General features: G+C 37.4%; 1 protein-coding gene across 50 annotated transcripts in view; it reads right to left on the bottom strand.

Annotated features, from left to right (window-relative positions):
* TTN (titin) overlaps positions 1–27455 on the bottom strand; it is a 282255-nt gene that overhangs the window by 89487 nt on the left and 165313 nt on the right. For 39 of the 50 annotated variants that reach the window (XM_073646811.1, XM_073646825.1, XM_073646849.1 and 36 more), the window contains 48 exons: positions 27289–27366; positions 26972–27049; positions 26802–26879; positions 26613–26690; positions 26443–26523; positions 26252–26329; positions 26082–26162; positions 25891–25968; positions 25532–25612; positions 25360–25440; positions 25174–25251; positions 24983–25063; positions 24640–24720; positions 24468–24557; positions 24288–24374; positions 24132–24209; positions 23957–24034; positions 23659–23742; positions 23469–23564; positions 23310–23375; positions 23073–23159; positions 22763–22843; positions 22612–22677; positions 22424–22519; positions 21900–21971; positions 21430–21498; positions 20941–21024; positions 20281–20385; positions 19959–20042; positions 19582–19644; positions 13988–14062; positions 10699–12978; positions 10074–10124; positions 9134–9532; positions 8693–8968; positions 7722–7997; positions 7489–7628; positions 6518–6644; positions 6165–6428; positions 5653–5919; positions 4117–4380; positions 3890–4029; positions 2837–2963; positions 2409–2675; positions 1329–1595; positions 979–1245; positions 743–882; positions 65–191 (listed from right to left, as the gene is read on the bottom strand). In XM_073646811.1, the coding sequence (XP_073502912.1) occupies positions 65–191; positions 743–882; positions 979–1245; positions 1329–1595; positions 2409–2675; positions 2837–2963; positions 3890–4029; positions 4117–4380; positions 5653–5919; positions 6165–6428; positions 6518–6644; positions 7489–7628; positions 7722–7997; positions 8693–8968; positions 9134–9532; positions 10074–10124; positions 10699–12978; positions 13988–14062; positions 19582–19644; positions 19959–20042; positions 20281–20385; positions 20941–21024; positions 21430–21498; positions 21900–21971; positions 22424–22519; positions 22612–22677; positions 22763–22843; positions 23073–23159; positions 23310–23375; positions 23469–23564; positions 23659–23742; positions 23957–24034; positions 24132–24209; positions 24288–24374; positions 24468–24557; positions 24640–24720; positions 24983–25063; positions 25174–25251; positions 25360–25440; positions 25532–25612; positions 25891–25968; positions 26082–26162; positions 26252–26329; positions 26443–26523; positions 26613–26690; positions 26802–26879; positions 26972–27049; positions 27289–27366 (8172 nt within the window). The remainder of the gene's footprint in view (positions 1–64; positions 192–742; positions 883–978; positions 1246–1328; positions 1596–2408; positions 2676–2836; positions 2964–3889; positions 4030–4116; positions 4381–5652; positions 5920–6164; positions 6429–6517; positions 6645–7488; positions 7629–7721; positions 7998–8692; positions 8969–9133; positions 9533–10073; positions 10125–10698; positions 12979–13987; positions 14063–19581; positions 19645–19958; positions 20043–20280; positions 20386–20940; positions 21025–21429; positions 21499–21899; positions 21972–22423; positions 22520–22611; positions 22678–22762; positions 22844–23072; positions 23160–23309; positions 23376–23468; positions 23565–23658; positions 23743–23956; positions 24035–24131; positions 24210–24287; positions 24375–24467; positions 24558–24639; positions 24721–24982; positions 25064–25173; positions 25252–25359; positions 25441–25531; positions 25613–25890; positions 25969–26081; positions 26163–26251; positions 26330–26442; positions 26524–26612; positions 26691–26801; positions 26880–26971; positions 27050–27288; positions 27367–27455) is intronic. The other 11 variants (XM_073646814.1, XM_073646812.1, XM_073646863.1 and 8 more) reach the window with 11 other exon arrangements.

The raw sequence follows: 27455 nt of genomic DNA, 5'->3' as shown, positions 1-27455 counted from the left end.
TCAAACCTCTTTGGATATTTTTTTTATTCTAAAACAGTGTCTTTTAATTAAAACAATGCATTACCTTTAACTTTGAGATGTGCACTAGATTTTGCATTGGCAGCTTGGAAATCTACTCCACCAGCTTGGTCCATACGGACATTGTAAAGAATGAGGAAATGCTTTTTGCCTTCTTCTTTGATTTCACAGTCCTAAACAAATACATTTATTGCAATTAAAAAAATTACTTCAACAATTTCTCTTTTTTTTTTGCCTCCTCTGCTAAAACTTTTTTTAAGCCTTTTATATACTTTGATACTAAAACAATTTTAATGTATATTATACTTTTTAATGCACTCGTACTGAGATAGAAATTTGTTTGTGATCACTAATTGCAGGCTAAACTCTTGATTTATGCATGAATTGTTTTTTATGTATTTTTCACAACATTCTAGTACAGAGGTAGTGCTGAAGCGAAGACTATCGTAAGGATATGATATTCTGGAGGGTCTGTAAATTATGTGTAGCTGGGGGTGTGATTATTAAGCTGAATAAGTTTTTTATTTTTTTCACAGATTAATTAAAGTATTTTTTTTTAATTATAAACCTACGGTATACTTGTACAATCATGTCCTTACGTGTTAACGATCCTTTATTTATTAGTGTAAAAATTAAGTACAACATAAACACTGTAGAATCTTTTAAATAAAGCACCAAGAAGAGTTAGGTAGAACCAAATTTAGTGCATGCTAAAAATACTTACTGGAGAAGAATGTACAGCCTCTCCTTTCAATTTCCAGTTGGCATGGACCTCATCTTCAGAGATTTCAGTCTCAAAACGAGCAGTTTCTGTTTCTATTACCTCAACACTGTACAGTGGGCGGACAACCTTAATATCACGTTCTAAGGACGGCATAAAAAAAAAATAGGTGTCATAAAAAAAAAATACTGTCACTATACAAAATTATGAGTATTAGGTAATGGCTTATATCAAGTCACCTTCAGTGTTGAGCTTGGCAGTGGTTTGGTCAGTACCACAGTCACAAGTGTATTCACCAATATCCTTCTTTGAAGCCTTTTTGATGGTAAGAATACGTTTCTTTCCATCTGTTTTAATTGTAACATTTTTGGATGGGATTATTTCCTGTCCATCCTTGAGCCATTTTACTGGTGCTTTGGATTTGCTGACTTCACATAGCAACACAACTTCATCTTTCTCTACAGCAGTGTAGTCTTGAAGCTTGGTTATGAAGTAGGGATCTCCCTCTGCAAGCAAAATACAATTATGAATATCAAGTTTTAGAATACGTGTCAGCAGGTTGCATCAAGGCATAAACATCCAAACTTACCAAGTACTGTAAGTTTAGCATCATTTGTCTTTCCCATGGCTTCAACCTTGACTAGAGAAGTGTCATCCAGAGTGACATCTTTGAATTTGATAGAGTGGAATTTGCCATCGTCATGCATGGACACGGACTTGCTAGGATGAAGGTGCTGGTCATTCTTAAACCAACTCACTTGGATGTTTTCATGAGATAACTCGATTGTGAACTCAGCTGTTTCTTGTTCTTTAACAGTTACATCTTTGAGCGGTGTTACAAATTCAAGACGAATGCCTGCAACAAGCATATATGCACCATTATACAAATGCATGAATGACACTATAAAGTTTTCTGTGAAATCCAAAGATTTATGTGCACCTAAACTGAATCTTATGACTAATGGCTAATAACAAATGGCTTTGAATTATCCATAAGGGATATTTTTATTTTCTTGAAGTATTTGGAACTGTCATGCTAGTAATTCTCATTAGAAATGAGCGAACCAGTTTGAGGCTAATCAAATGCTCCCCAATTTTTACAAAAAAATTCAGATTTACCAGAATCCATTTTTTTTGTCATTTGCTTTGGATGATTCTTGCATAATGGCAGCTGGCAGGCTACCGTTTTTCTGGATTATAGAGGTTCTAGTAGGGGTAACAAAAAAAATCTTATACTCACTTGTCTTTAGCCCTCCTCGTATCTTTCCCATAAGTACTGCTCCTCTTTTCAGCTCTTCTATCCTCAGTCTTCTATCTTTCATTTTTCTTCCGGCTGGGTTTTCCATTCACTAGGCCCGATGCCATCATGGCATAATACACCTCAATGACATGGTGACTAGTAAATAGAAGACCTAGTCGGAAGGAAGATAGAAGGGCAGATTGGAGGACCAGGGGTGGTGGGACAGGTTTCAGGAGAGTTGACGAGAAGTGAGTAAAAGATTTTTAAATCTCTTCCCAGCCATATTATTCAATTTGAATAATATTTCCAATCAGGTTTTCCCTCTGAATTAAGTGAATCTGTCCAAATAGAATTTCTGTAGATTCCCTCAACTTTATCATTAATATAATTTTTTGGAAAAGGTAATTAAAAAAATACATAGTAACAAACCTTCAATGATGAGTTTTCCACTTGTTCTCTTATCTTCTGCTTCAAACATGTATTTAGCTTCATCTTCAAAGGCAACAGACTTGATGACCAAAGAGTGTCTTGTGCCTTCAGCAAGAAGTTCATGCTTGTCATCTGCCTCAAGTTCTTGGGATCCTTTTAGCCAACGGTAAGTCTTAGACAACCTGGAAGTCTCACATTCAAATCTTGCTTCATCTTTTTCATACACCTTGACGTCAGTGAGTGGAGTAATGAAGATGAGTGGAAGTTCTGTGATGAAATACAATGTCATTGGTTAGAATAGGTTCATTGTTTTTGCAAACATCTTTACTAATCTTTGAAATCTGTTGAGGATGTGTAAAAAATATATGAAAATAATATTCTGATACTTAATATTACACATTTATAGAATTTATAAGATTGAAACCTACCTTTCACTTTGAGATTAGCCTCATTTTTGGCATTAGCAGCCTGGAAGGAAACCTCGCCTGCCATATCCAGTTTGCAGTTATATAGTATGAGGACATGTTTCTTTCCATCCTCTATGATTTCACAGTCCTTTTCCAGAATAAACACAAATACATTAGCAAGTACATAAAAAAAAGATTCATTTTTTTGAGTGTTAAAGTGGTTTTCCAGGGCATTAACAGCTCAAAACATTTTGTTGTCACTAATATTAAAGTGGTTGTCCAAGTCTGCAGTTACATTATGTGTGTGCACAGTGCGCGTTGTCAGGATTCGCTGGTGCTGCAAGCGGGCAGTCACATGAACGTAAGTATGCAATTTTCATACTTTGGGGCACATTCTGACTAGACTTGAATTGAGCAGGGGTTCACATGACTAGTCGACATGTGACCGCATGTATGCAAATTGCATATTTACGGTCATGCGCCCACTCATTCCCAACGGCAACAGCGGATAATTTTGACTGCAGACTTTAACACCAAGCCTAGACAATAAATTTAAAGTAGGTGAAAACTTCTTTAAAATGCAAGTCTCAACATCACTAATGGACAAAATGGCAAAGAGCTTGAAAAAACAAGCAGCTTTGCAATTTATTTGCTTTTAAAAATTATCTTCATTCTCATTAACAGAGGGATTTTGAATATTATTGCTTACGACTCATTGTCTAGGTTACAGTCTAGCAATGGTGGCCAAGCATAGGCAGTGCTTATAAGTTTTTTTGTTCATGGAGCTTGTAAGCATTGATTTAAACTGGCCTGATCCTTCTATCTGACCAGATTTATTGCCACTATGCTCATCAGATGTTGCTGCTGCAAAGCTGCCCCTGCTTGCATCATCGGAGAGTGCATAGTTCAGGCCAGTGGCATAACTGTTAATCTTCAACAGCGCACCAATTCCTCCCTCCCCGTATAGGAAATCGGGAGACTGAGAAGCAGTGTGCTCCTGAAGCTGAAACATGAGAAAAAAAATTCTTTAAGTTGATATAGTGAGTTATTCATTTAAGATTATACATTTCTTACGGGTGAAGGAGACAGGATCTCTCCCTTTAGTTTCCATTGGGCATGAACATCAGCTTCTGAGATTTCAACTTCAAATCGTGCTGTTTCACCTTCAAATACCTCCACTCCGTACAAGGGGCGATCGATTTTAATGATGCGTGCTACAACAGCAAAGAATATTTCTCATTTTTAACAAGGTGTAAATAACTGCTGTAAATAAATCTAGAATGTCTTGATTATGAACCTACCTTCTATGTTCACAGTTGCTTTGGTTTTATCTGTTCCACAGTCACATTCGTATTCCCCTTTCTCTTTTTCTTCAACTTTCTTAATCTTCAGAATTCTGCGTTTGCCATCAGTCTTGATGGTAACATTCTTTGAAATCTTGATTTCTTCACCATTTTTAAGCCATTTCACTGGTACGTCTTTGCTGAGCTCACACTCCAGGGTCATGTCATCTTTTTCCACTGCAGTGTAGTCTTGCAATTTTATGGTAAAGTAAGGATCAGCCTCTGTAAACAGATTACCCAAAATAATCAATATAGTGGCGAGAACATTTCATAGGTATCATGCCACCAAGCATGGAACCTTTGTCTTTAATCTAACGCAAGACTACACGTACACAAATATATATTTATATATATAATGTATATCTATATATATAATATATCTTTACATACTCAATATTTGACAGACATAAACATTTACAAAGTGACAATTAAAAAAGACATACAAACAAGATAAGGACAAACAAAAAGTGTATATTTATATATATATACAGTACATAAGTACATATATATATGTATTCAAAATCTCATGGACAAACAAACATTTAAATATGAAAACATACTAACAAGATAAAAATTAACATTAACATAACTAAGAAGAAAGACACACATAAACTTACACACATATATAACATGTATATAAACACATGAAAAAAAGATAGTTATACCACACTTAAACAAGTGACAAGAAACAACAGTACAGACATATAGAAACATAACACCAGGCAATAATTCATAAGACATTAATAATAAGCCTTTCTTTTAAAGAGCTTGGATGAAGAAACAAAAAAAAAACATAAAAACAAAATAAAGAACGACGAAAGACATTATGGGTTAAAAACACACAATTGTTTTATGAGCTTAAACTATGGCTTGAAAGCAGAGCGTGGTTAGTAGAAAAATGAAATAATAATCGATGTGTAAGAAATTAGAAAAATTACTAAGGACTTGGGTTAGATAATACTGTAAACTAGCATTAATACTTGTAAATAGTATTATTATAGAAATGTTCATAAAAGCTTTATGCCAATAAGTAGTGATAGGAAGTATGGAAAAATAAATGCAAAAACTATTTACAAAGTAGAAATTTAGTTTAACCAAAATGAGTCAGATTAGTGGCATAATTTAATTTATGTAAATGCTTGAATGTGCTAAGGCATAACGTTAGGGCTTTGGGTCAATTCTATGCAGGCGCTAAAGCATTTTAACTCAAAAACTGTATTGTTAAGATTCTGGAGAAGCTTTACAATCTAAGACTGCTATTGACTTAATTGCAGCTGGCTTAGCAGCAGATACGCATCAAGAGTTCAAAAAGATGAAAGTTTCAAAAGTAAGAAAACTAAGATAAAAAGCAACAAGACAAGAAGGAGTGTCCGCTGAGTTTCATCCATAGTGGAAATGACGGTGTAGCCGGAAAAGCCATATAATTATATACAAGTATATAATTATATTAATAACAATCATAGCTGCGTGACTGCCATTTAACAAATATCATACCTAATACTTTTAGATTGGCTGTTGTATGTAGACCTTTAACTTCTGCCTTAATTTGGGAGATGTCATCCAGAGTCACTTCTCTGATTTCCAGCCTGTGATTTTTGCCATCTTCAGAGATAAGAACAGTTCTACTTGTGTGTAGTTTCTTATCATTCCTGTACCAGGTCACAGGCATATTGGCATGAGAAAGCTCAAGATCAAAGATAGCAGTTTCTCCTTCCTTAACAGTCTGATCTTTAAGTGGCGAAATAAACTTAAGTCTGATTCCTGTAAACAGAAGCATTTTCATTAAACATACCGTTCAGAGCGCTACCGGGTAGAAATTCACTCTATATGAATCTTACGGTACGGTAACTACTGTAAGAATCCATATAATTCAAGTAAGTTTGTAAAGCTAACTTAAATAATTAGTCCTTTATATTTATAGTAATTTTTCATTTTTTATATGTTGCTCTGTATGGACTTGTTTCATTAAATTATGTATTTTCAGCTATACTATTGTAAAGACTTGCCTTCAACTGTTAGCTTGGCTGTCGTTTTTCTGCCATCAACCTCAGCAGTATATTCCCCTTCATCATCAAATACAGAATCATTAATGACAAGGATGTGCTTCTTTCCATCAGCAATAATGTCAAATTTGTCTCCGGCCTTGATAATATCTGGGCCTTTTGACCATATGACATTTGCTTCTCTAGTAAGAGTACATTCAAATCTAGCCTGGCGCTTCTCTGGAACGGTAACATCCTTTAGAGGAACGGCGAAGTCGAGCTCAATTTCTAAAGAAAGAAGGTGGTTTGCAGATAACAGTTAAGAATGGACATACTGTAAAACACTTAAGATCAAATTATTATGATGTGAAACAAACCTTTTACAGTAAGAATGGCTGCGGTCTGAACATTTAAAGCCTGGAACAGAACTTCTCCAGCTTGGTCAACCTTGACTTTATGCAGGGTAAGGAATCGTTTTGCACCTTCTGCTTTGATATCACAAGTCTAAAAAACAAGTAATTTACAAAAAAAGCATTCAAAGCTGTTTTTAACCCCTTAATGACCTTAGGCATACTCATACGTCTAAAGCCACACACCCCTGTTTGTGTATGTACTATGTACTATGTTTGTGTATGTACTATGTACTATGTTTGTGTATGTACTATGTACTATGTAAGGCAGCTATGTTTATGTATGTACTATGTAAGACCGCTGTCTTTAATGCAGGTAACGAGTCTGTAGGAGCCGGAACTCATAATGGTTTGTAGGGGATCAAATACTTATTTCTCACTGCAAAATGCAAATACATTTATCTAATTTATACAATATGATTTTCTTGATTTTTTTGGATATTCTATCTCTCAATGTTAAAATTAACCTACCCTTAAAATTATACACTGTTCTTGTCTTTGTCAGTGGGCAAACTTACAAAGACAGCAATGGATCACATAATTATTTCCTTCACTGTACATACATGTTAAAATTTAAATGAAACAATTCTTAGTTCTGGATGTTTTAGATATTAACAGAGATCTTATATTGTTTATTCAGGGATTTATTCTGGTCATGTTATATTTGGGGTCAAGCAATTGCCAGCTACCTCTAAGGTTTTTTTAAACCTTCCACCTAATATACATTGTATGATAATTAAAGATGATCAAAAAGTTCCCAGCGGGTAGGAGGTGGTTCACAGAGTTCTGTTCCTGTGGCCACAGATTGCCGATGCGGCCAATGGACAATGGTACTGCAAATCTTTTTGCTCATCCTTAATAATAATAGTTTGAATATGAGAGATGTGTCTTTTTTCAACCTTACTATGTCATTGTAAGTATAGTTTTTTTTTACTTACTGGTGATGGACGTAGTACTTCGCCTTTGAGCTTCCATTCTCCAGGAACATCTTCCTCAGATATCTCACAGTCAAAGGAGGCAGATTCTTTCTCATAAATTTCAACATCCTGAATTGGTTTAATGAGGTCAATTTCACGTTCTAAGATAACAAAAAATAAGCCACTTAATGTTCTGTTTTGAATTTTTAAATATTTTTTGCTATTTTTACATTTAAAGTATAATGTACACATACCACCAAGTGTGAGGTTTGCTGATACTCTTTTTCCTTCAACCTCCACTGAATATTCTCCTAGATCTTCAGGACCAGCATTTTTGATGACTAGATATATGTGATTGCCATCTTTTACTATTTCGGTTTTGTCATTTGGCTCTAATGGAATCTCTTCTTCTCCTTTGAACCATTTAATGTTTGGTGTATCCTTTACTATATCTGCTGAAAATGTTGCTGAAGTCTTTGGTTTCACATGCTGGTCTCGGATAGGCTTAACCAACCAGTCACGGATGATCTCTGCAGAAATATAATTGCAAAAATGTAATGCAATGCTTCATATTTGAACATTTTAAAATCTGAAATATGTTACTCTTTATTTTAACCACTTCACGACAAATGTTGTACATTTACGTCATATATCAGGTCCCCTTTTCGAAGCAGGCTCAGAAACTGACCCTGCTTTATTGCCAGCAGATGATGGCTATTCAGACATCATCTGCTTCTAACAGCCACAGGTACAGCCGAGCTCTGCCTGTTACTGTTAACCTGTTAAATGATGCTGAGGTGTTGTAAGCATTATATCTACCTCAAAATGGTAATTTTTACTGTGCAATGAACACCGTAATAACAAAACCCAAAGAACAATTGCGAAATTGTGTCTTTTGCACAATTTCACAGCACTTGGAAATGTTTTTACATTTTCCAATTCATTGATAATTGATGATGAAATAAATGGTGTTTTATGAAACTTTTTATGAAACTACAACTTGTACTGCAAAAAACAAGCCATCATATATCTATGTGAATGAAAAAATAAAAAAGTTATGGCTCTTGGAGTAAAAGGAGGAAAACCTAAAGTGCAAAAATAAAAAATCTCCCAGTTGGTAAGGGGTTAAGGTATGCTAAACATCACCACATTATATTTATATGCTGTGATCTTTATATTGATTTTGCAAAAAATAGTAAAAAAAGTGCATTTTTTTTAAACTTACCAACTACTTTGACATTTGAGGAACATTTGATACCAGCATTTTCCACAGTGCAAGTATAAACTCCGGAATCTGGATCATCGGCTGCCAAGATGGTGAGTGTACGATTCAATCCAATCACATTGATTTGGTATTTGCCTGGTGTTTCAAGGAGTCTTTTGCCATTTTTGGTCCAATAAACATCTTTGTCTTTATTTAACTCACAGGTCAAATACATTGGCTGTGTTTTGATAACAGTGACTTCTTCTTCAAGGGTCTTTACGAAGCGAACTGGCAATTCTGTAGGAAAGGGAAATGAGTTCTTTACATAGCATTATACAAATTTATTAATGCAGCATCAATATTAAATACCTATAAAGTTATACACTTTAATCATAAATAATATATATTTTTTATTTAAAAATGTGTATTTTCTTAAAAAAAAAAACAACTGAAAACAAATACCTTCAACAACCAGTTTGGCCGTTGACGTTTTTTCCTTGTTTCCAAGTTTTGCAACACATGTGTATTCTCCTTGGTCTGATAACTGGACGTCAATGATATGGAGTTTTCTATCTTTACCATCAGCGATGAATTTATGCTTGGGACTTTCTCTCAGATTGCTGCCATCTTTCATCCAGGTGGTAATAGCGGTAGAAGGTGAAATAAGACACTCAAATATGGCAGAAGATCCAACAGATTCTGCTTCTTGTAACACAATGTCCTTCAGCTCTTTGACAAACTTCAGAGGAACAGCCTTCAGCTGGTAGGAAAATGCAGGCTCATCTGGAGGTTTATCACCACCACTACCAGGACGGAGCTTCTTCTTGTCAGCATCAAGGGGTGAAGGTGTCTTTTTGACACCTAAAAGTCAGATGTAGACATGGGAAAACTTGATGAAGCTTTCTCATTATTATGTATCAACTTGATGACAATCCAGGTATCATGCACATTTCAGCACACATACTATGTATAGTTTTATACAAGAAGTCATATATACAATTAATGATAATGAATGTTGAATGGAAGTAAAAATGAAAAAAAAAAACACACAACGATAGACATAATATGGAATATGATTAAGATGTTTTCAATGTAAGACACCTATGAAATTAAGTATCGGGATAAGTGAACAGGTGTCATGCCTTTGTTAGTCAATCAAGCAACTAATCTGCTGTTTCAGTGTTTTATACACAGCTATCCTTACAAGAATTAAAAACTAGTACTGCATGCACTCCGGGAAGAATTTTCCACCACAAAATCTACTTTGCAGGTACTGTATAATCTCTAGATTTTCCTTCAAAATTTTATATGAAAAATCTGCATTTCATCTGCCCTTGTATAAAATCTCAAAATTTATGGACATAATAGATACGTGCCAACACAAAGTGCAACACAATCTCACCTTTCAATGGTAGTTTACCCTTCGGGGCTTCATCTTTGGGTGCTTTACCATCTAAAGTGAAAAAGTTAGTGAGTGATATTAGTACATTTCTCTTAATCTGTTTTGTCCAGGATTTCCAAAACAAGTAGCATTAATTGCAGAAGTGAATTTTGGTTGAAAAAAATTATAATGGACGAAATGGGTAGTGAAGATAGATGAGGTATAGAATGTAACCAAACTCATTCTTATATTCATAATATAGAGAGATTAGTAGATGGAACATGCAAATTTGAGACATTAAATTGTGAACTTTTGTGAAAAGTTGCGACTGCGTCTTTTAACCACAAAACACAAAGACAGACAATGAAACATGAAAACAGATTTGTAGGACAAGTACATATCATTGACGAAAATGAGGAATGGATACTTAAAATGTGAAAATGCAATGAAAGACAACATACGGTTTCTTCTTTAAAGATGTGCATGAACACAAGTTTATGAACATATGAAAATGATGATCAGTGTCTTCAAGCAAGTATGAGATAAGCCTTTCATCCAAAACTATTTAGCGCGCATGAAAATGATGGTAGCTGGTGGCATATGAAGTTTTAGACATGTCTTTTTTTTTTGAGCAGAGACGTCTCACCTCGTCTTCCAATTGCCTTTGCTGGACTTTCGACAGTACTTTTTTTAGAATGTTCACTGTCTTCACTGAATATGTCTTCCTCAGAACCATAATCTGTGTGTTCGGATGTACTTTCTATTTCTTGTTCCCAGATTTCTTCTTCCTCTGCTTCCTCAGATTCTGTTTCTGTTTTCTGAGGACTTAAATCCTTTTCTTTTACAGGTGACTTTTGTAGAGGTGATTCTCTATCCAAAGATTTCTTTAGTTCTACTTTTTTGTAACCAGTAGGTGTACTGGTTCTGCTGATTGGCCTTCCAGAGACATCTTCTTTTGGTAAGAAGCCTTTGCTGGATTGAATCTGCTCTTCAGTAGTAGCAGGAGTCTTAATCTTGTCAACTTTTTTAAGAGCTGGTATTACTGGCTTTTCCTCATCCTGTACTTTAGAAGTAATTTTGTCTACTGGAGTTTTCAGACGGCTGGTTTTCTGCAAGTGTGAAACACCTTCTTTTTTAATGTCTTCCCCCTTTTCAGATTGTACTATCTTTCCTTCTTTTTCAACTGGTCTCTTGATGTGGTCTTTTGTGTCATCTACTTTGGCAGTCTTTATTTCATCAGTTATTTCTGTAGAATCTTTTTTTTCTTGATCTTTTCTACTGATTAAATCAGTCTTTTTGTCATCTACAAACAGTTCCTTTTTAGGTACTTCTGGAGTCATTAAATCAGCAATATCTTTCTTTTCTGATTTTTCATTAATAAAAGATTTCTTCTTAGCATTTGCAGTATCTTTAGGCAATATTTGATCACCATCATCAATTTTATCTACAATGTCTTTTGTGGGTTTTTCCACTGTAGATTTTATGTGAGACTCATCTTTACCTTTATCTATAATGTTTTTATCTTTTATTTTATCTACAAATTTGTGACCTGCTTCTTCCAGCTGAGGTATTTTTTTATGTTCTGGTTTATCACCTCCGACTAAATCTCTCATCTCACCATCTTGGAATATTTTCTCCTCATCTATCTGTTCCTCTAAACTATGAATCTTGTGTTTGGATATATTTTCTAGTTTAGTTTCCCTAATTTTTCTGGTTGTTTTTTCAGGGGACTCCTCAAATAACTCACCAGGTGGCTCTAACAATTTACTACTTTCTTCATCATCAATGATTTCTTTAGTTGAGACCCTTTTTCCTTTTTTCTTAGCCTTATCAATAGTTTTATCCACTTTTTCCTGCTTCATTTTTTTCTGAGGTTCTATGATGTCTTCTTCATCCTGGCTTTCCAATGATTCCTCACTTTCAATACTACTACTTTCTATACTTTTATCTGCAGCCAGTCTTTGGGAAATAATTTGTTCCTTTTGGGGAGTCTTTTGGATTATTTTTTTAGCCTTCTCTACAGTTTTATCTATTTTTGTGTCTTTTATCTTTTTCCCAGGTTTCTCTATATGCTCAACAGCACGTTCTATTGGCACTTTTTTAATCTTTTTAAGCTTGTCTTTATCTGGCTTAATTTCCTTGATTGCCTGAGTGGGTATTTCATCATCATGATCATCATCATCATCTAGTACTTCTTCACTTTCAGCACTGCTTGTTTCTATGATTTCTTCTTCTTCCTCAACCATTGGAGATTCATATGGTGAAACCTTTCTAATTCCTTTTTTTACTTTCTCTCCTGCAATATCAACTTTTGTTTCCTTGGTAATTGTGGTAGGTTCTACTATGCCTGGCTCAATTTTTATAGGTACTTTTTTTGCTATTTTAGATAGACTGGAAGTATCTTTTTCTTTTAACCTTTTTTCCTTTTTACCGGATATTATTTTTTGATTTGGTGTTTCTTGTTCTTCAACTGCAAAGTCTTCTTCTACAAGGACAACTGGTTTAGCCTCTTTGACAACTATGTCAACCTTTTTAGATCTACCCTTATCTTTCTTTTTAACATCTTTCTGTAAAATAATTGATTGCTCGTCATACTCCTCCTCCTCCTCCTGCTCCTCCTTCTCCTCCTTCTCCTCCTCCTCAGAAAATTCCTCTGAATATTCAATGATTTCTTCAGACTTCACTTCTTCAAAAGTCTTGTGTCTTGGAGTGACTTGTATTTTATCTTTTTTATAAGAAATTGTTCTTTCCACTTCAATTGTTTCTACATGTAATCTTTCTGTTTTAAAACTTACATCTTCTTCGATTGGAATGACACTGTCAGCAGGTAAAAATGGAACTCTTCGAACTGCGTCTACTTTGCTTTCTTCAGGCAGCATTTTACCTTTTTGCTTTATCTTTACAGTAGCAGCAGGTTTCTCTGTGACTACAAAGGTTTCATATTTAAGTCACAAATCAAGGCCCAAGAGCCAAGAACAATTCACAAGATATTATACACATAATTAACACGCAAAGGACACAAGTAAACACATCTAACTTTTAAATACTTTACAGACACAGGATAAAGACAAGAGACACAAAATAATAAAGTACAACACAAAAAAACACTAACCAAAGATTTTGTTATTTAGAACAAAAGTAATTAACACGAACATAACAATTAACAAGATTATTATACTTCTAAACTATCAACACAAACAATTAATATAAACACTCATTAGCTAATAAGTTAGAGAACCTAGCAATAATTATGAGCACTATTATCTTAAAGGGAACCCTCAGAGGTGCACTGTGCATGATCGGAAGTCTTCCTCACCTCCAATCATGCACATTGCGCCTTTCTGAAGCTGGGACGCGTACACCCGGCTTCAGGGGATCAATGCAGTGAGGGAAAGAAGCCGCGCGTATGCTCGAGATATGTATATCGCTTGCGATGAAGCTGGCGCTTGTAAGTTATGTTGTCAAGCCCACAAGGGCGTGATAACATGCTAGGTGGGCCAACTAGTCTGGGGATACTAACAACCCATCGACTAGTCAAAGGCCTCATTTACATATCATAAATGGACTTAAGAAATATTTTTTCTGAAGATTTGTTTAAGTGTGTAATGTAATACAGGGACTGTTAGGCAGGGTATTTACATATGCAGATACAACTGATGGTGGTTCTGGGGGCACAGGGGACCTGACAGGTTGCCTTTAATTTTTTTTTAGAATAATTACTATAAAGTTCTCAGTGTTACATTTGTAGTAAATTATATTTCTATAATTGACAATGTGTACTATGTGTGACTATGTGTGCCTGAATAATAGATTTTTAGCAAAGATTTGTGTAAGTTAAGATTTATGTAATTTGAAGAATTGTGAATATTCTGTTATTTTATTTATCTGATGCTAAAAAAAAACCCAACAAATATCCATCCACATAATACATGTACCTGTCTTCTTCCCAACCACTGGAGCTGTGACTGGTGCTGTAACGGCAGCTTCATCTCCTTTTGGTGATGGAACACCTGTAAGGTAAAATGTATTTAATATTGTTTATACTCTAAGAAAAAAACACTGCAATAAAGGTCAATGTTGTGAGCATTTTAAGAAAGTTTTGGGTTTGTTAAACATTTAAATATGTGTTTTGGCCTTATAAAATAGTCAATATGAAAATTATATATGGTCAATTAGCATAAAATTGATAGTTGAGACTTTTAACACTATACATTAATATATGTGCAATATAATATTAATAAAAATCTGAATTATCTAAATATTTATGTACTGAGTACTTGTATTGTAAATACACTAAATGATTTTACTAGAAACAGTTAAAGGGGTTGTCCGGTCAAAAGTGATAAGTCTGCAGTTACCATGTGTGACTACAAATTTATGAATCCCCCAGCGCACACACTGTGCGCCGAGGGGATTCGCCGGTTTCAGACTTGGTAACAGAGAGTATGTATAAGTTATACATACCCTCGGCCAGTCGGCACCGCCTTGCTCCATATGACGCGCCCCCTGGGACATATTCCTTTTTGAGGGGAATACCCGGCACCGGATCAGATGGGGGGTTGTAGTCTCCGAGCGGCTGTGACCCGGCCCGTGCCCAGGGCGTCAAACTCAGTGTTATGTGGCAGTCCTACAGATGTTATTAAGAGTTCTTTTGTGTCGACTACGCCACCCGTTGTGATGCGGTCACTGTGGCCGCCGCTGCAGCAGGGTCCGCTGAGGCTGATGGTGGGTACGCAGCTTGGTGGGATAACCCCCAACGGGAGGGGTATAGCCTCAGAGGGGACAGGTGCAGAGGATGGGGGTTGTGGTGGTGCAGTGCAGACGGCAATGAAGACAGAGTCGGGTTGTGCAGTTAAGGGTGTTTACTTACTGCAGATGTTGTACTGGTCACTCCAGCTTCGAGTGACCACCCGAGCCGTGCTGCGTCCACCAGGTCCTGGATCCAGCCAACCCCCAAACAAGTCCGGAGCGTGGCCCTGAGCTCTCCTTCTGTCCCGTTCTCTGGCCGTCCCCACCAGTGATCCACCTAGGTCCAGCTCCCTCGGGCCTTCTGTTGGGACACCCTTGGCCTTGGGTTCCCTGACCCTTCATGTGGTGTGCCTTCGGGGTGGATGTGGTGGGTGACCGTGGCAAACGCTGCCCACGGTCTCCGGTCTCTGGCTGGGGAATGTTTTTACCCCCACCAGCTTGGGTTCCGGTACCCTGATGCCGACTCTTCACCCGGGGATTTAAGTTGGGATCTTGGAGTCCTTTTCTGCTGTTTCCCCCTCTGGGTCTCTCTTTCTTCTCCTCTCTCACTCTGGGTCTTTCTTCTCCTCTGCTCCTGACTTTCTCTCTGCATCTGACCCTGTTCTTAGTTGGTGCCCACCTTATATACACCCTCTATGTGTGAGCTCAGGTGACCAGCACCCAATGAGCTCCTAACTTTACCCAGGCTGCTCCCCCTATCTGCCCCTACACTACTGGGATGTACCACCCCCCTCCCACTCCAGCCAGGAACAGACTCGGTCGTACCTGCACATTTCTAAGTGGGAGTACCGTTGGTCTGCTCCTCGGAAATGGGATGTGTGTAGTGCATGCAGCTTTCTGAGCTCAGTTCCACACTCCGTCCTTACCCGGGAGTGGAATATCACACCTCAGGCTTGAGGTGTAATACCCCTGCAGCAGCCGAATCCTCAGGGTGCTACATTCCCCCCTGGTAAATCACAGCACGTCCTCGGGCTGTAAGATATAAAACATCATCCAAAACATACAATTTTTTTTTTTCATAAACAACATAATAAAACATATAAAACATATATATTAGCAGCATCATAAAACTTTTTCATAAATAACATTCTCGTCTTCTAGCTCCTCCTCCGGACACTGTGCAACGTGTGCCCGGGAAAAGTGCAACAGTTTCTCTTAGAAAAATGGTCTTCCTATAAAACCGGTAGGGGGCGCTTTAGGAAGCGCAACTATATACAAGGGATATGGCCGCTCTCAGTCCTCGGCCAGGTAATGAGAATAGGGATGACCGCTCTCAGTCCTCGGTCAGAGGGATTAAGGGAAATACGGGTAACAGTTCAATTTGCTGGTCCCAACGGGGACTATATTAGCAACAGTTCACTGTGCCCCGACGGGCAACTATATACAGCTTGTACTCTGCTGTACTTAACGACGACGTCCTCCTGCTCTTTCTTTGTGGTTACCTTTAGCTTCAGACCCGTCCGGGTCCTCTTGCTCCTCCTCACACCGCAGCTCCTCCTCCGTCAGGCGATGCACATGGAGGGCGTAGGGTCCTTTGGCACACTTGTGCCGGGTGAAGGTGACCTCGTCCCCTATATACAGGTCACGTCCTCTGTGTCCCTCCGGTAGGTGGGACTCAACGTCTCTTCTAGTCACGAAGACGTCGCCTGGGGTGCGGTGATCTCGGATGAAGCCCCACCCATGCTGCAGATTGAACTTTATCACAGTCCCGATGGTACGGGGACCATGCGCTGCACGGGGGTTTCTCCTGGTCCGGCTCTTCTGCTCCGCGCTCCTTATTTGGGCTTGTTGTTCCCGGACCCGCCTCTCTCTCCGCTCCCTCTCAAAGACCTCGAGCTGCTGGCGGCAGCACTCTGCACGCTCCGCTGCAGCTGCCCGGGTCTCCTGAGTGAACCCCATGAGATCTTCTCCCAGATGCGGCACTCTTGGTTTTATGGGCGCGGTGGTGGTGGCGCCCGGGTTGCCCAGGCCTTGCGGCCAGGCCTGAGGCACCTGGAAAGTGAAGGGCACCGTAAGGACGGCGGCGCCCTGGGCTACTTGGCCCTGCGACCAGGCCGGTGGCTCCGCGGAGGTAGGGGGCGCTATTGGTATTGCGGCGCCCGGGGGTACTAGGCCCTGCGACCAGGCTGGTGGTACTTCCTGCTTGGTCACGCTCGGGGTCGAGGCGTGTGACGTCACAGGGGTCGCGGCTGCGGCTTCCGGTTGAGGCCTAGTCTGTGGCGGTGACGTTGCGGTTACGGGCACGGCAGGGGGTACTTCGGGCTCTGCGACGGGGAGCTGGGGCAGGTACGCGGTTTCCCGGTTTGGGGATAGAGACGTCCCTTTTACCTGCCTCCTTTCGTTCGGCTCCCTTCTCGGCGCCGTCTCCGGCCTTCAGTCCTCCTGCGCCATCCTCAGAGGCGGTCTGTCTCCTCGTCTCGGGTGGCGTGCTCCGCTGACGAGTCTCGGTCCGCTGGGCCATTTCTCGGCTCCACTCCGCCAACGTCTCTCGTTGCACCCGGGCCATCCTCCGTGCGAGGCCCTCCAGCGCGGTCTGTGCACACTCCCGATCTCGGGGGAGCTGTGCCAGGACCTCCACTAAGCCTAGTGGGGTCATTGCTTCTAGCAGGCTCCTGACCAACGGGTCGGTGCTGCTCTGCTCTCCTCTCGTTGTCTCCAGCAGGCTCCTGGCCAGCGGGCCGGTGCTGCTCTGCTCTTCTTCCATCTCCGGGTAAGCTTCTTCTGGACTCAGCTCTAGGCTTCTTGTCTCCGGGTGCGCTCTCTCCAGACTGCTCCAGGCGACACCCATCTTTGCTCTCTTCTTCTCCGTCCTCCCACTTCGAGGGCGGTCCCGGGGCCACTTGGTGATTGTCAGCTCCAGGGGCAGTTCTTTCACGCTGACAGACACCTCCAGCATCACAGTCTCTGTTGGTGGGGGCGGTTTCCACTTTTGGCGCCATTTTCTGTCCTGGCCCACGATGGGAGGCGGCCTCTTGCCCTCCTTTGGCACGCCCATAATGGCGTCCGCTGCTCTTCCAAGGCGGGAAATCTTCGGATTTGGCGGGAAGCGTCGCCCAGTGGCGGGAAACTCTGCAGATGGCGGGAACAAGCTGGAAATGGCGGACAACCGGCTGGAATCGACTGGTGATGGGGTCCGATGGCGGGGACCCTCCGGAACCGGCAGGAGACTTCTTTTTGAGGTAAACTTGTTCTTTTCTTCAGGCACGCAGTACCCGGGTGTTGCGGGCACGTAATCCTGCCGACTACGCCAAAGTTGACGCGCCCCCTGGGACATATTCCTTTTTGAGGGGAATACCCGGCACCGGATCAGATGGGGGGTTGTAGTCTCCGAGCGGCTGTGACCCGGCCCGTGCCCAGGGCGTCAAACTCAGTGTTATGTGGCAGTCCTACAGATGTTATTAAGAGTTCTTTTGTGTCGACTACGCCACCCGTTGTGATGCGGTCACTGTGGCCGCCGCTGCAGCAGGGTCCGCTGAGGCTGATGGTGGGTACGCAGCTTGGTGGGATAACCCCCAACGGGAGGGGTATAGCCTCAGAGGGGACAGGTGCAGAGGATGGGGGTTGTGGTGGTGCAGTGCAGACGGCAATGAAGACAGAGTCGGGTTGTGCAGTTAAGGGTGTTTACTTACTGCAGATGTTGTACTGGTCACTCCAGCTTCGAGTGACCACCCGAGCCGTGCTGCGTCCACCAGGTCCTGGATCCAGCCAACCCCCAAACAAGTCCGGAGCGTGGCCCTGAGCTCTCCTTCTGTCCCGTTCTCTGGCCGTCCCCACCAGTGATCCACCTAGGTCCAGCTCCCTCGGGCCTTCTGTTGGGACACCCTTGGCCTTGGGTTCCCTGACCCTTCATGTGGTGTGCCTTCGGGGTGGATGTGGTGGGTGACCGTGGCAAACGCTGCCCACGGTCTCCGGTCTCTGGCTGGGGAATGTTTTTACCCCCACCAGCTTGGGTTCCGGTACCCTGATGCCGACTCTTCACCCGGGGATTTAAGTTGGGATCTTGGAGTCCTTTTCTGCTGTTTCCCCCTCTGGGTCTCTCTTTCTTCTCCTCTCTCACTCTGGGTCTTTCTTCTCCTCTGCTCCTGACTTTCTCTCTGCATCTGACCCTGTTCTTAGTTGGTGCCCACCTTATATACACCCTCTATGTGTGAGCTCAGGTGACCAGCACCCAATGAGCTCCTAACTTTACCCAGGCTGCTCCCCCTATCTGCCCCTACACTACTGGGATGTACCACCCCCCTCCCACTCCAGCCAGGAACAGACTCGGTCGTACCTGCACATTTCTAAGTGGGAGTACCGTTGGTCTGCTCCTCGGAAATGGGATGTGTGTAGTGCATGCAGCTTTCTGAGCTCAGTTCCACACTCCGTCCTTACCCGGGAGTGGAATATCACACCTCAGGCTTGAGGTGTAATACCCCTGCAGCAGCCGAATCCTCAGGGTGCTACACATACACTTGTATGGAGCGAGGCCACGCCCCATCTAGTGATGCAGACAGCCAGTGGGCGTGTCTGACTAGAAGGCACAGCCTTGCTCAATACAAGTGTATGCAGAGCGAGGCCACACCCACTGACCGTGGGTATGTATATCTCATACATACACTCTGTTAACGGGTCTGAAACTGACGAATCCTCGCAGCGCACAGTGTGTGCGCTGGGGGATTCATAAATTTGCAGTCACACATGGTAACTGCAGACTTATTACTTTTGACTGGACAACCCCTTTAACACTAATTGTTAGCAATTTTTTGTAGAGTGGCCATTTTGCAAAATTTTTTCCTACCTTCCAGAGGTGAAGGCACTTTTGGTGGTGAGGACACTGGTGAAGTCTTCGCTTTTTCTGGAACTTTAAACACATTATCATTGGTTAATTAAAATTCATACTCTAAGCATTTATTTTGAATGAACTGTTAAAGAAGCAAAAAATCTTAAATATGAATTATACAAAAGTTAAAGTTAGGAGTACACAGATTTTACATTATAATTATATATTCAAAAGAAGATTTCAAAGACGCATTAGTGAAGTTGATTTTTTTTTCAAGTGTAAAAAGATGGTTAAATCCACAAAGTAATAGTTCACTTTCTTAATTAGGAAATTGTTAAGTTATCCAAGTATTAAAGCTAATTGTCCGGTTAGAAGAGAATCCCAAATGCATGTACCTTTAGCTGCTTCAGGTTCTGGTTTTGCTTCTTTTTTCACACTTGGCGTTACCTCTGGTAACTTTTTCTTCTGGACTTCCGTAACTTAAAAATAGTATTGAAGTTTTACAAGCAAGACTGATGGAGTTACTTTGTTCAAAAAGTTTTCTTAATGGTGGAAGACTGATATATAAGTAATGAAGTCACGCTGCCACTAAGTAACATTCTAAAGCTTCATTTAAGATGTATTTAAAATACATTACAAGACAAAAAAGTCAACGCAACAAAGTACAATACACTACATTTAACATTTGTCATTAATTAGAGATATTATGCTAGATACCTTCAGGTGTTTTAACTTTTTCTACAGCAGGCTCAGGTTTTTTCAGCTTCTCTGCTTCTTTTACTACATGAGGCTCTTCAACTTCTTTTTTGGCTGGTTTTAAAACTTCAAGACAGAGAATTTTGTTTTTTACTCTATGGTGTTTAAGATGTGGACATATGAAGAAAATCTCAAACTGGAACGTTAAACATAAAGCATTTGGAAGCATGTAGAACAAAGAACTAATTTCCATTTAAAAATACAAAGGACAGACAATTGTACAATAGCTCAGAACTGAATTACCAAAAAGTAGATTTGCTGTTTTATTTTTTTTTTAATTTTGTAAAATCTGCAGTAGGATTATTTCAGGAAGCTTCACCATATAAAGAGAACAGCAACTTGTTAACTTTCCAAAAATATTGTAGTTAGCTATTATTTTACAAGTGATAAGTCCTAATGTTAAAGAAATGTAATAGTGTAAATTTCAAATATTTCATTTACTTTAAAGCAAAGCCAATTTTATTATTAAATCTTGTTAGATCTAGTATAGCTAAATAGTTGAGAAGAATTAAATTCCCTGGCTTTGTTACACGATTCAGCAGTTAACTACAATGGTATAATGTTTTAGTAGCAAGATTCCACTAAGTTTAGCTGCATGTTCTAATAAATGTACAACTATACCTTTTTTAAAACTAACTTCTTCTTTTTTGGGAGGTGTAATCTCAGGTTTAGGTTTACGGATAAATTTCTTTTCAGGTTCAGGTACTTCAAAAAGATACAATTTAATTTCTCAATCTTAGAGATCTGAATGAATTTGCCACTTGTGTACGTTTTCATGTATAATTTATTGGTTCCTGGTAATATATCCTATGTATATTTCTGTACATAACTAAGATATTTTAAGTCTTTTACAGTAATATACACTAGTACACTATGCCCTAAATGAACTACTGTAAACCAATAACTACTAACTTTAATTTATAAACTTTTGGACAATACAAGCACAAATGTTTCGAAATATAACTAACAAAACAGATAATACGACATGAAAAAACAACAACATAAAATATGTAAAGAAGTAAGATATTTTCTTTTATACATAAGAATAGAAATAACAGTAGCTAGGTATTTATTGTACTCTTCTCTATCTAGTGTGAAGAGTTGCTATACCTTTAGCTGGTTCTACTCTCTCGGATGGAGCTGGTTTTTCAGGTAAAATCTTCTTTTTGTCTTCCGGAGCTTTGAAGAAAATAATAGGATATTTACTGAGCTGGTCATTCTGACAATCAGATCTGCTATATTGATTAGAATAACCTGTTATAAGGTAATGTAAGAGTATTAGCAATGTGCATGGTAAATAAGTTTTTTTTTTAAAGAAAGATAAGGAACTTAATTTGATAATATGACACCAAATATTTAATGAAAAATAAAATGATAAATGGTATGATGGTTCCCAATGATTAAACAGAAATATTAAAATGCTTAGATGACATGGAACATTTACGAACAGAAACAAACAGGTTAAAAAAGCATATGAACTTAAAATAAAATATGAACACCGTGTTAAATTTACTTCATTTCTGTGATGATGAACAAGAATGGATATAGTGATATGCTATGATCATAAACATTCCTAATACCTTTTAATTCTCTCATCTCCTCCTTTATCAAGGGAGAAGGTGTCTCAATGGTGCTCTCCTCAGACTCATACTCTTTAAAGAACAGGATTACGTATTAACGGGAAAATGAATCCACATTGAGTACAAGGTTTTTTGTGCATAGAGCAACAAAGATATTTTGTATGAAATTATAATTGATAACAAGACAAACAAGACATAAGACAGCCAAGATATACAAGACAATGACGAATGAAAAAAATGAAAGATTTTAAAAGATGTGCTCAGAGAGTCCTTCTTCTTGAAAACATACTGAACACAATGGTATAGATTGGGTGAGTGTTTTTAAATGGTATTATAAATGTTATTTAAAAATATTTTCTCTTTAAACCTGTTTACAATCTATACACTAGAAGTTCTGTTCTGCTTATTAATCCATTGTGTGAATTATAATTTAATTTATTTTTAGTTCTAAAACAAGAAAGAAATGATGGGATGATTTGAGAGGTGAAATGATGAATGGTTATGATGGATACATTTAGCTATACCTTCATTTTCTAGTTCAAACTCTTCTTCTTCCTCTTCAGATAAATATACAGGTGTTTCCTCTGGTGTTGTAATTGTTTTTTGAAAAACCTCTGGCACTTGGAAAATATTATAGTGAAACATATTAGGCTACTATTTTTAATAGTGGTCATTTCAATGTAAAACAGTAGCAGGATTGAATCAAAAATACCTGTTAAAGGATGAGCTTTAATGTAGGGTTTCTCCTCTGACACAGGGATCTTACGGTCAGTTGGCACTTTAAGAGATATTTAGATTTCTTGAAAAATTTGTGGTCTATTCAACAAATATTTTTTGCATATTTTTAATTTTCATTTATATACCTGAATCGGGAACAACTGCTCTTTTAGAGATTTGGACCGAAGTTTTCTCTTCAACAACTTTTTTCTGCTTTGCTTCTACCACTTTAAAGATAACATTTTTGATAATATTTTTATATATGCATTAAAATGAAATTTAATTTTATAAAGTTGACAATTAATAATAGGGAGCTTCAAACTATTCAGGACATTTCTTAAGGTTTTTTTTATCTATAACTTTGGCAATAAAAATGTGACAATTTGTCAAAACTAAAAGTTGTGTAAAAATTTGTATAATCTGTTATTTAAAAAGGTAAACATAAAATGAATATACCTTTTACAGAAGGTGCTACATCTTTTTTAGGAACTGTAACAGATTTTTTGTCTTCGATTATGGGTTTCTTTGATAACACAGCAGGTTCTTAAAAGATATTAATAAGACATAAGTGTTGCCAAAAAAGACAGAAGGAAACAAAGTAACAAACATGAAATAAAAAGAGGTTATTTTTCCTGATCAGACATTTATACCATAGTAAGAAAGTAAAAAAGTAAACAAAGGACATTTATATACCTTCCACTTGTGGAACAATCTCTTTTTTAGATTCAACCCCTGGCTTGGGCTTTGTAACCACTTCCACTAGTTGTAAAGATATTAGTCTTAATTCAGTACATAGTACATTGACAAACCACATATAGACATCTAAAGAAACATGACGTTATGAAGATATACCTGCAGCAGGACCTGCAGCTTCTTTTTTGGGAACTGGAAGAACTTTTTCCTCTTCAAAAACCTCTCTCTTACTTGTAGGTACAGTAGAATCGGGTTCTTTAAAGATATTAGTTTGGCATTAACACTTTCCAGAAAGTATGTATATTTCGTATAAATGCATATATATTCATGCAGTTACAAAATAATATACCTTCTGTAGGTGACTTCACTTCTTTTTTAGGAATTACAATGGAAGCTTTTTCTTTCGGAGCTACTGTCTTTGGCAATTCTACTGCTTTAAGGACAATAATTTCAAATTAGAGAGTAACTATCACTAATTTCCTCAGTTTGAAACAGAGAAGACATTATAAGAGGTTCAAAGTGACATAGAGGTCTAAACATTAGTTTATTTTTTTCTATGTGAAAAGGCTTTAATGTCTTTCTTCGTTGGGTTTTAGTCATTAGAACCTAAAAATTGACAATGATTGGAAAGATGATACACGATATACCTTTCTCTGTGTAAACATCTTCTTCTATAGACTCAGGAATAGTTAGATTGTCTTCGAACGTCAACACACTTGGAAACTCTTAAAAGATATTAGTTTGAAGTTAGAATCGGAGCACCCATTGTTTTTTGCATTTTGCAATTTGGCATAAGAATAAAACAATGGTTATCTTATATACCTTCTTCTTTGGACAATATTAGTTTCTTGGTAACACTTGGCTTGTCTTCAGATGGTGATCGTTTTGGAAAATCCATAGCTTTAAAGATATTAGTTTATTTTTAATAGTACTGTTAATAAATTGGTAATTGCATGTATTAGTCACAAATCCTAATACCTTTTATGCGGTTTTCAACATCTTTTTTAGATTGTTGCACATTCCATGACTCTTCTTCATGTGTGATACTTTCTAACACTGGCATTTCTTTAAAGATATTAAGTTTGTATTAGTATATGTTCCCATATAACTAAACCAAAGTAAAATAACTAAAATAGAATTCCAAGATTGATATTCTACCTTCAAGATGATGCTTGAGAGCTCTACTATATAAATGTTCAACACTCTGCATCTTGTCTTCTGGAGTCAGTTCTTTAAGGACGTCTACTTCTAAAGATATTAGTTTAGTATTAGCAAAGTAAAATTCAAATAATATTTATGGACCGGTGATAATGTAAAAGAATCAAAATACCTTCGACATAGGTATCAGCTCTTCTTGTTGTAGCAATCAGTATTTTTTCATCATCAATCTGTTTTTTTTGTGATTCTGTCACTGAAGATATTAGTTTACAATTAGTAATTTGCTTTTGGTTTATTTATTCAGTGTTTGTGATTAGAAATGGACGTATGGTAAATGCATCATGATAATTGTAGAATAAAAACGTATGCCACTTCCTTACAAGCTTATTTCATTCAGCTATCAAAATGGTCTTGAGAATAGTGAGTAGTTGAAAGAAAAGGTTTTAGTTGCACATTTTTTTATGAAGATATTAATGGTATGTGGGATGACATTTAGATATGATTTCTGATAATACCTGACTTATGAAGGCCAACTTCTCTTTTGGGTACAGTCATTTCTGGCTCTTCCAGAAGGATGACTTTTTCTTGAGTCACAACTAATTTAAGTATATTAAAATACAATTATAATTTAATGTAACATATCTTTTGGTGATTCATATGATTCATATGATTTCAATATGAAATATTCTATTGTATAGTCTTTTACCTTCCATTTTGGAAGTATCTTCTCTCTTAGTTACAGTTATTGTAGCCTTGTCTTCAGAGATAGGTCTCTTTGTTATATCTAATAAACAAGATGATAGCTAAAAATTGCTATTTTGATTTTAGGGGATATTTTTCAGTTGTTGAATTAATAATTACTGGGGATGCTATGTTTCATAACATATAGTACCTTCATTTTGAAGGCCGATTTCATTTTTAGGCTGAGTTGTTTGTGGCATCTCCTGAAGGATCGATCCTTCCTTGGTCTCAACTATATTAAATATATTAAAATATAATTATTTTACTATAGAATATAATTGGGTGATTTATATGGGTACATTAAAATAGATATTGTGTTTTACCTTCCAATTTGGAAGCCTGTTCTCTCTTAGTTACAGTAATGTTTGGCTTGTCTTCAGTTATAGATCTCTTTGTGATATCTACTGAAGAAGATAGTAGCTAAAAATTAGTGTATTGTTTGTTTAGCGAATATTTTTCAGTTGACAAATTAATGATTAAAGTAGATGGTATGTTTTATAATATATATACATCTCTATGAAGGCTGCTTTCTATTTTAGGTTTAGTCGTTTGTGGCATCTCCTGAGGGATTGTTGTTTCTCTGCTCTCAACTATTTAAAATATATTAAAAAACAAATATCTTACTATAAACCATACTTTCGTGATTATTATGGTTACAGTAAAAAAAGATAATGTGCTTTACCTTCCACTTTGGAAGTATCTTCTTTTTTAGTTATAGTAATGTTTGGCTTTTCTTCAGAAACAGATCTCTTTGTGATATCTATTGAACAAGATTTTAACTAAAAATTAGAATTTCATTTTTTTATTGAGTATTTTTCAGTTGATCAATCAATTAATAGTTAATGTAGATAGTAAGTTTGTAAGATATAGTACCTTCTTTATGTAGACCCATTCCCATTTTAGCCTTAGTTGTTTGTGGTATCTCCTCAGGGATCAGTCTTTCCTTGGTCTCAACTAATTTAAGTAGGTTAAAATATAATAATTTTACTGTAGACTATAATTTGATTTGTATGGTTACAGTTTTAAAAGATATTGTGTTTTACCTTCCACTTTGGAAGTATCTTCTCCCTTAGATATAGTAATTGTAGGCTTGTCTTCAGTGATAGATCTCTTTGTGATATCTATTGAACAAGATTTTAACTAAAAATTAGAATTTCATTTTTTTATTGAGTATTTTTCAGTTGATCAATCAATTAATAGTTAATGTAGATAGTAAGTTTGTAAGATATAGTACCTTCTTTATGTAGACCCATTCCCATTTTAGCCTTAGTTGTTTGTGGTATCTCCTCAGGGATCAGTCTTTCCTTGGTCTCAACTAATTTAAGTAGGTTAAAATATAATAATTTTACTGTAGACTATAATTTGATTTGTATGGCTACAGTTTTAAAAGATATTGTGTTTTACCTTCCACTTTGGAAGTATCTTCTCCCTTAGATATAGTAGTTGTAGGCTTGTCTTCAGTGATAGATCTCTTTGTGATATCTATTGAACAAGATGTTAGCTAAAAATTAATGTTTTGTTTTTTTTAGTGGATATTTTTCAGTTGATGAACTAACGGTTACTGTGGATGGTAGGTTTTATTATATATAGTACCTTCTTTATGAAGGCCAGTTTCTTTTCTAGGCTTAGTTTGTGGCATCTCCTGATGGATCGATCTTTCCTTGGTCTCAACTAATTTAAATAAGTTAAAATAAAATTACTTTACAATAGACTATAATTTGATAATTTATATGGCTACAGTAAAAACAGATTTTTTGTTTTACCTTCCACTTTGGAAGTATCTTCTGCGTTAGATACAGTAATTTTTGGCTTGTCTTCAGTAATTGATCTCTTTGTGATATCTATTGAACAAGATGTTAACTAAAAATTAGTATTTGATTTTCATAGTGAATATTTTTCAGCTGATAAACTAATAGTTACTGTAGATAATATATTTTATAAGATATAGTGCCTTCTTTATAAAAGCCAGTTTCTTTTTTAGGTTTAGTTGTTTGTGACATCTCCTAAATATAAATATTTTTTTATAGCTTATACTTGTGGTGATTTATATGGTTACAGTAAAATTGATATCACATTTTACCTTCCACTTTGGAAACATCTTCTTCCTTAATTAAAGTTATTTTTAGCTTGTCTTCAATGATAGATCTCTTTAAGATATCTATTAAACAACATAGTAGCTAAAAATTTGTATTTTGTTTTTCTTAGAAAATATTTTTAGCTGATGAATTAATAATTAAGGTAGATGGT

The sequence above is a fragment of the Phyllobates terribilis genome, unplaced genomic scaffold (genome assembly GCF_046119375.1).
Source record: "Phyllobates terribilis strain yellow unplaced genomic scaffold, ASM4611937v1 Scaffold_9__5_contigs__length_417890890, whole genome shotgun sequence".
In the NCBI taxonomy this organism is placed as follows: Eukaryota; Metazoa; Chordata; class Amphibia; order Anura; family Dendrobatidae; genus Phyllobates; species Phyllobates terribilis.
This window is presented reverse-complemented; position numbering and strand designations above follow the sequence as displayed.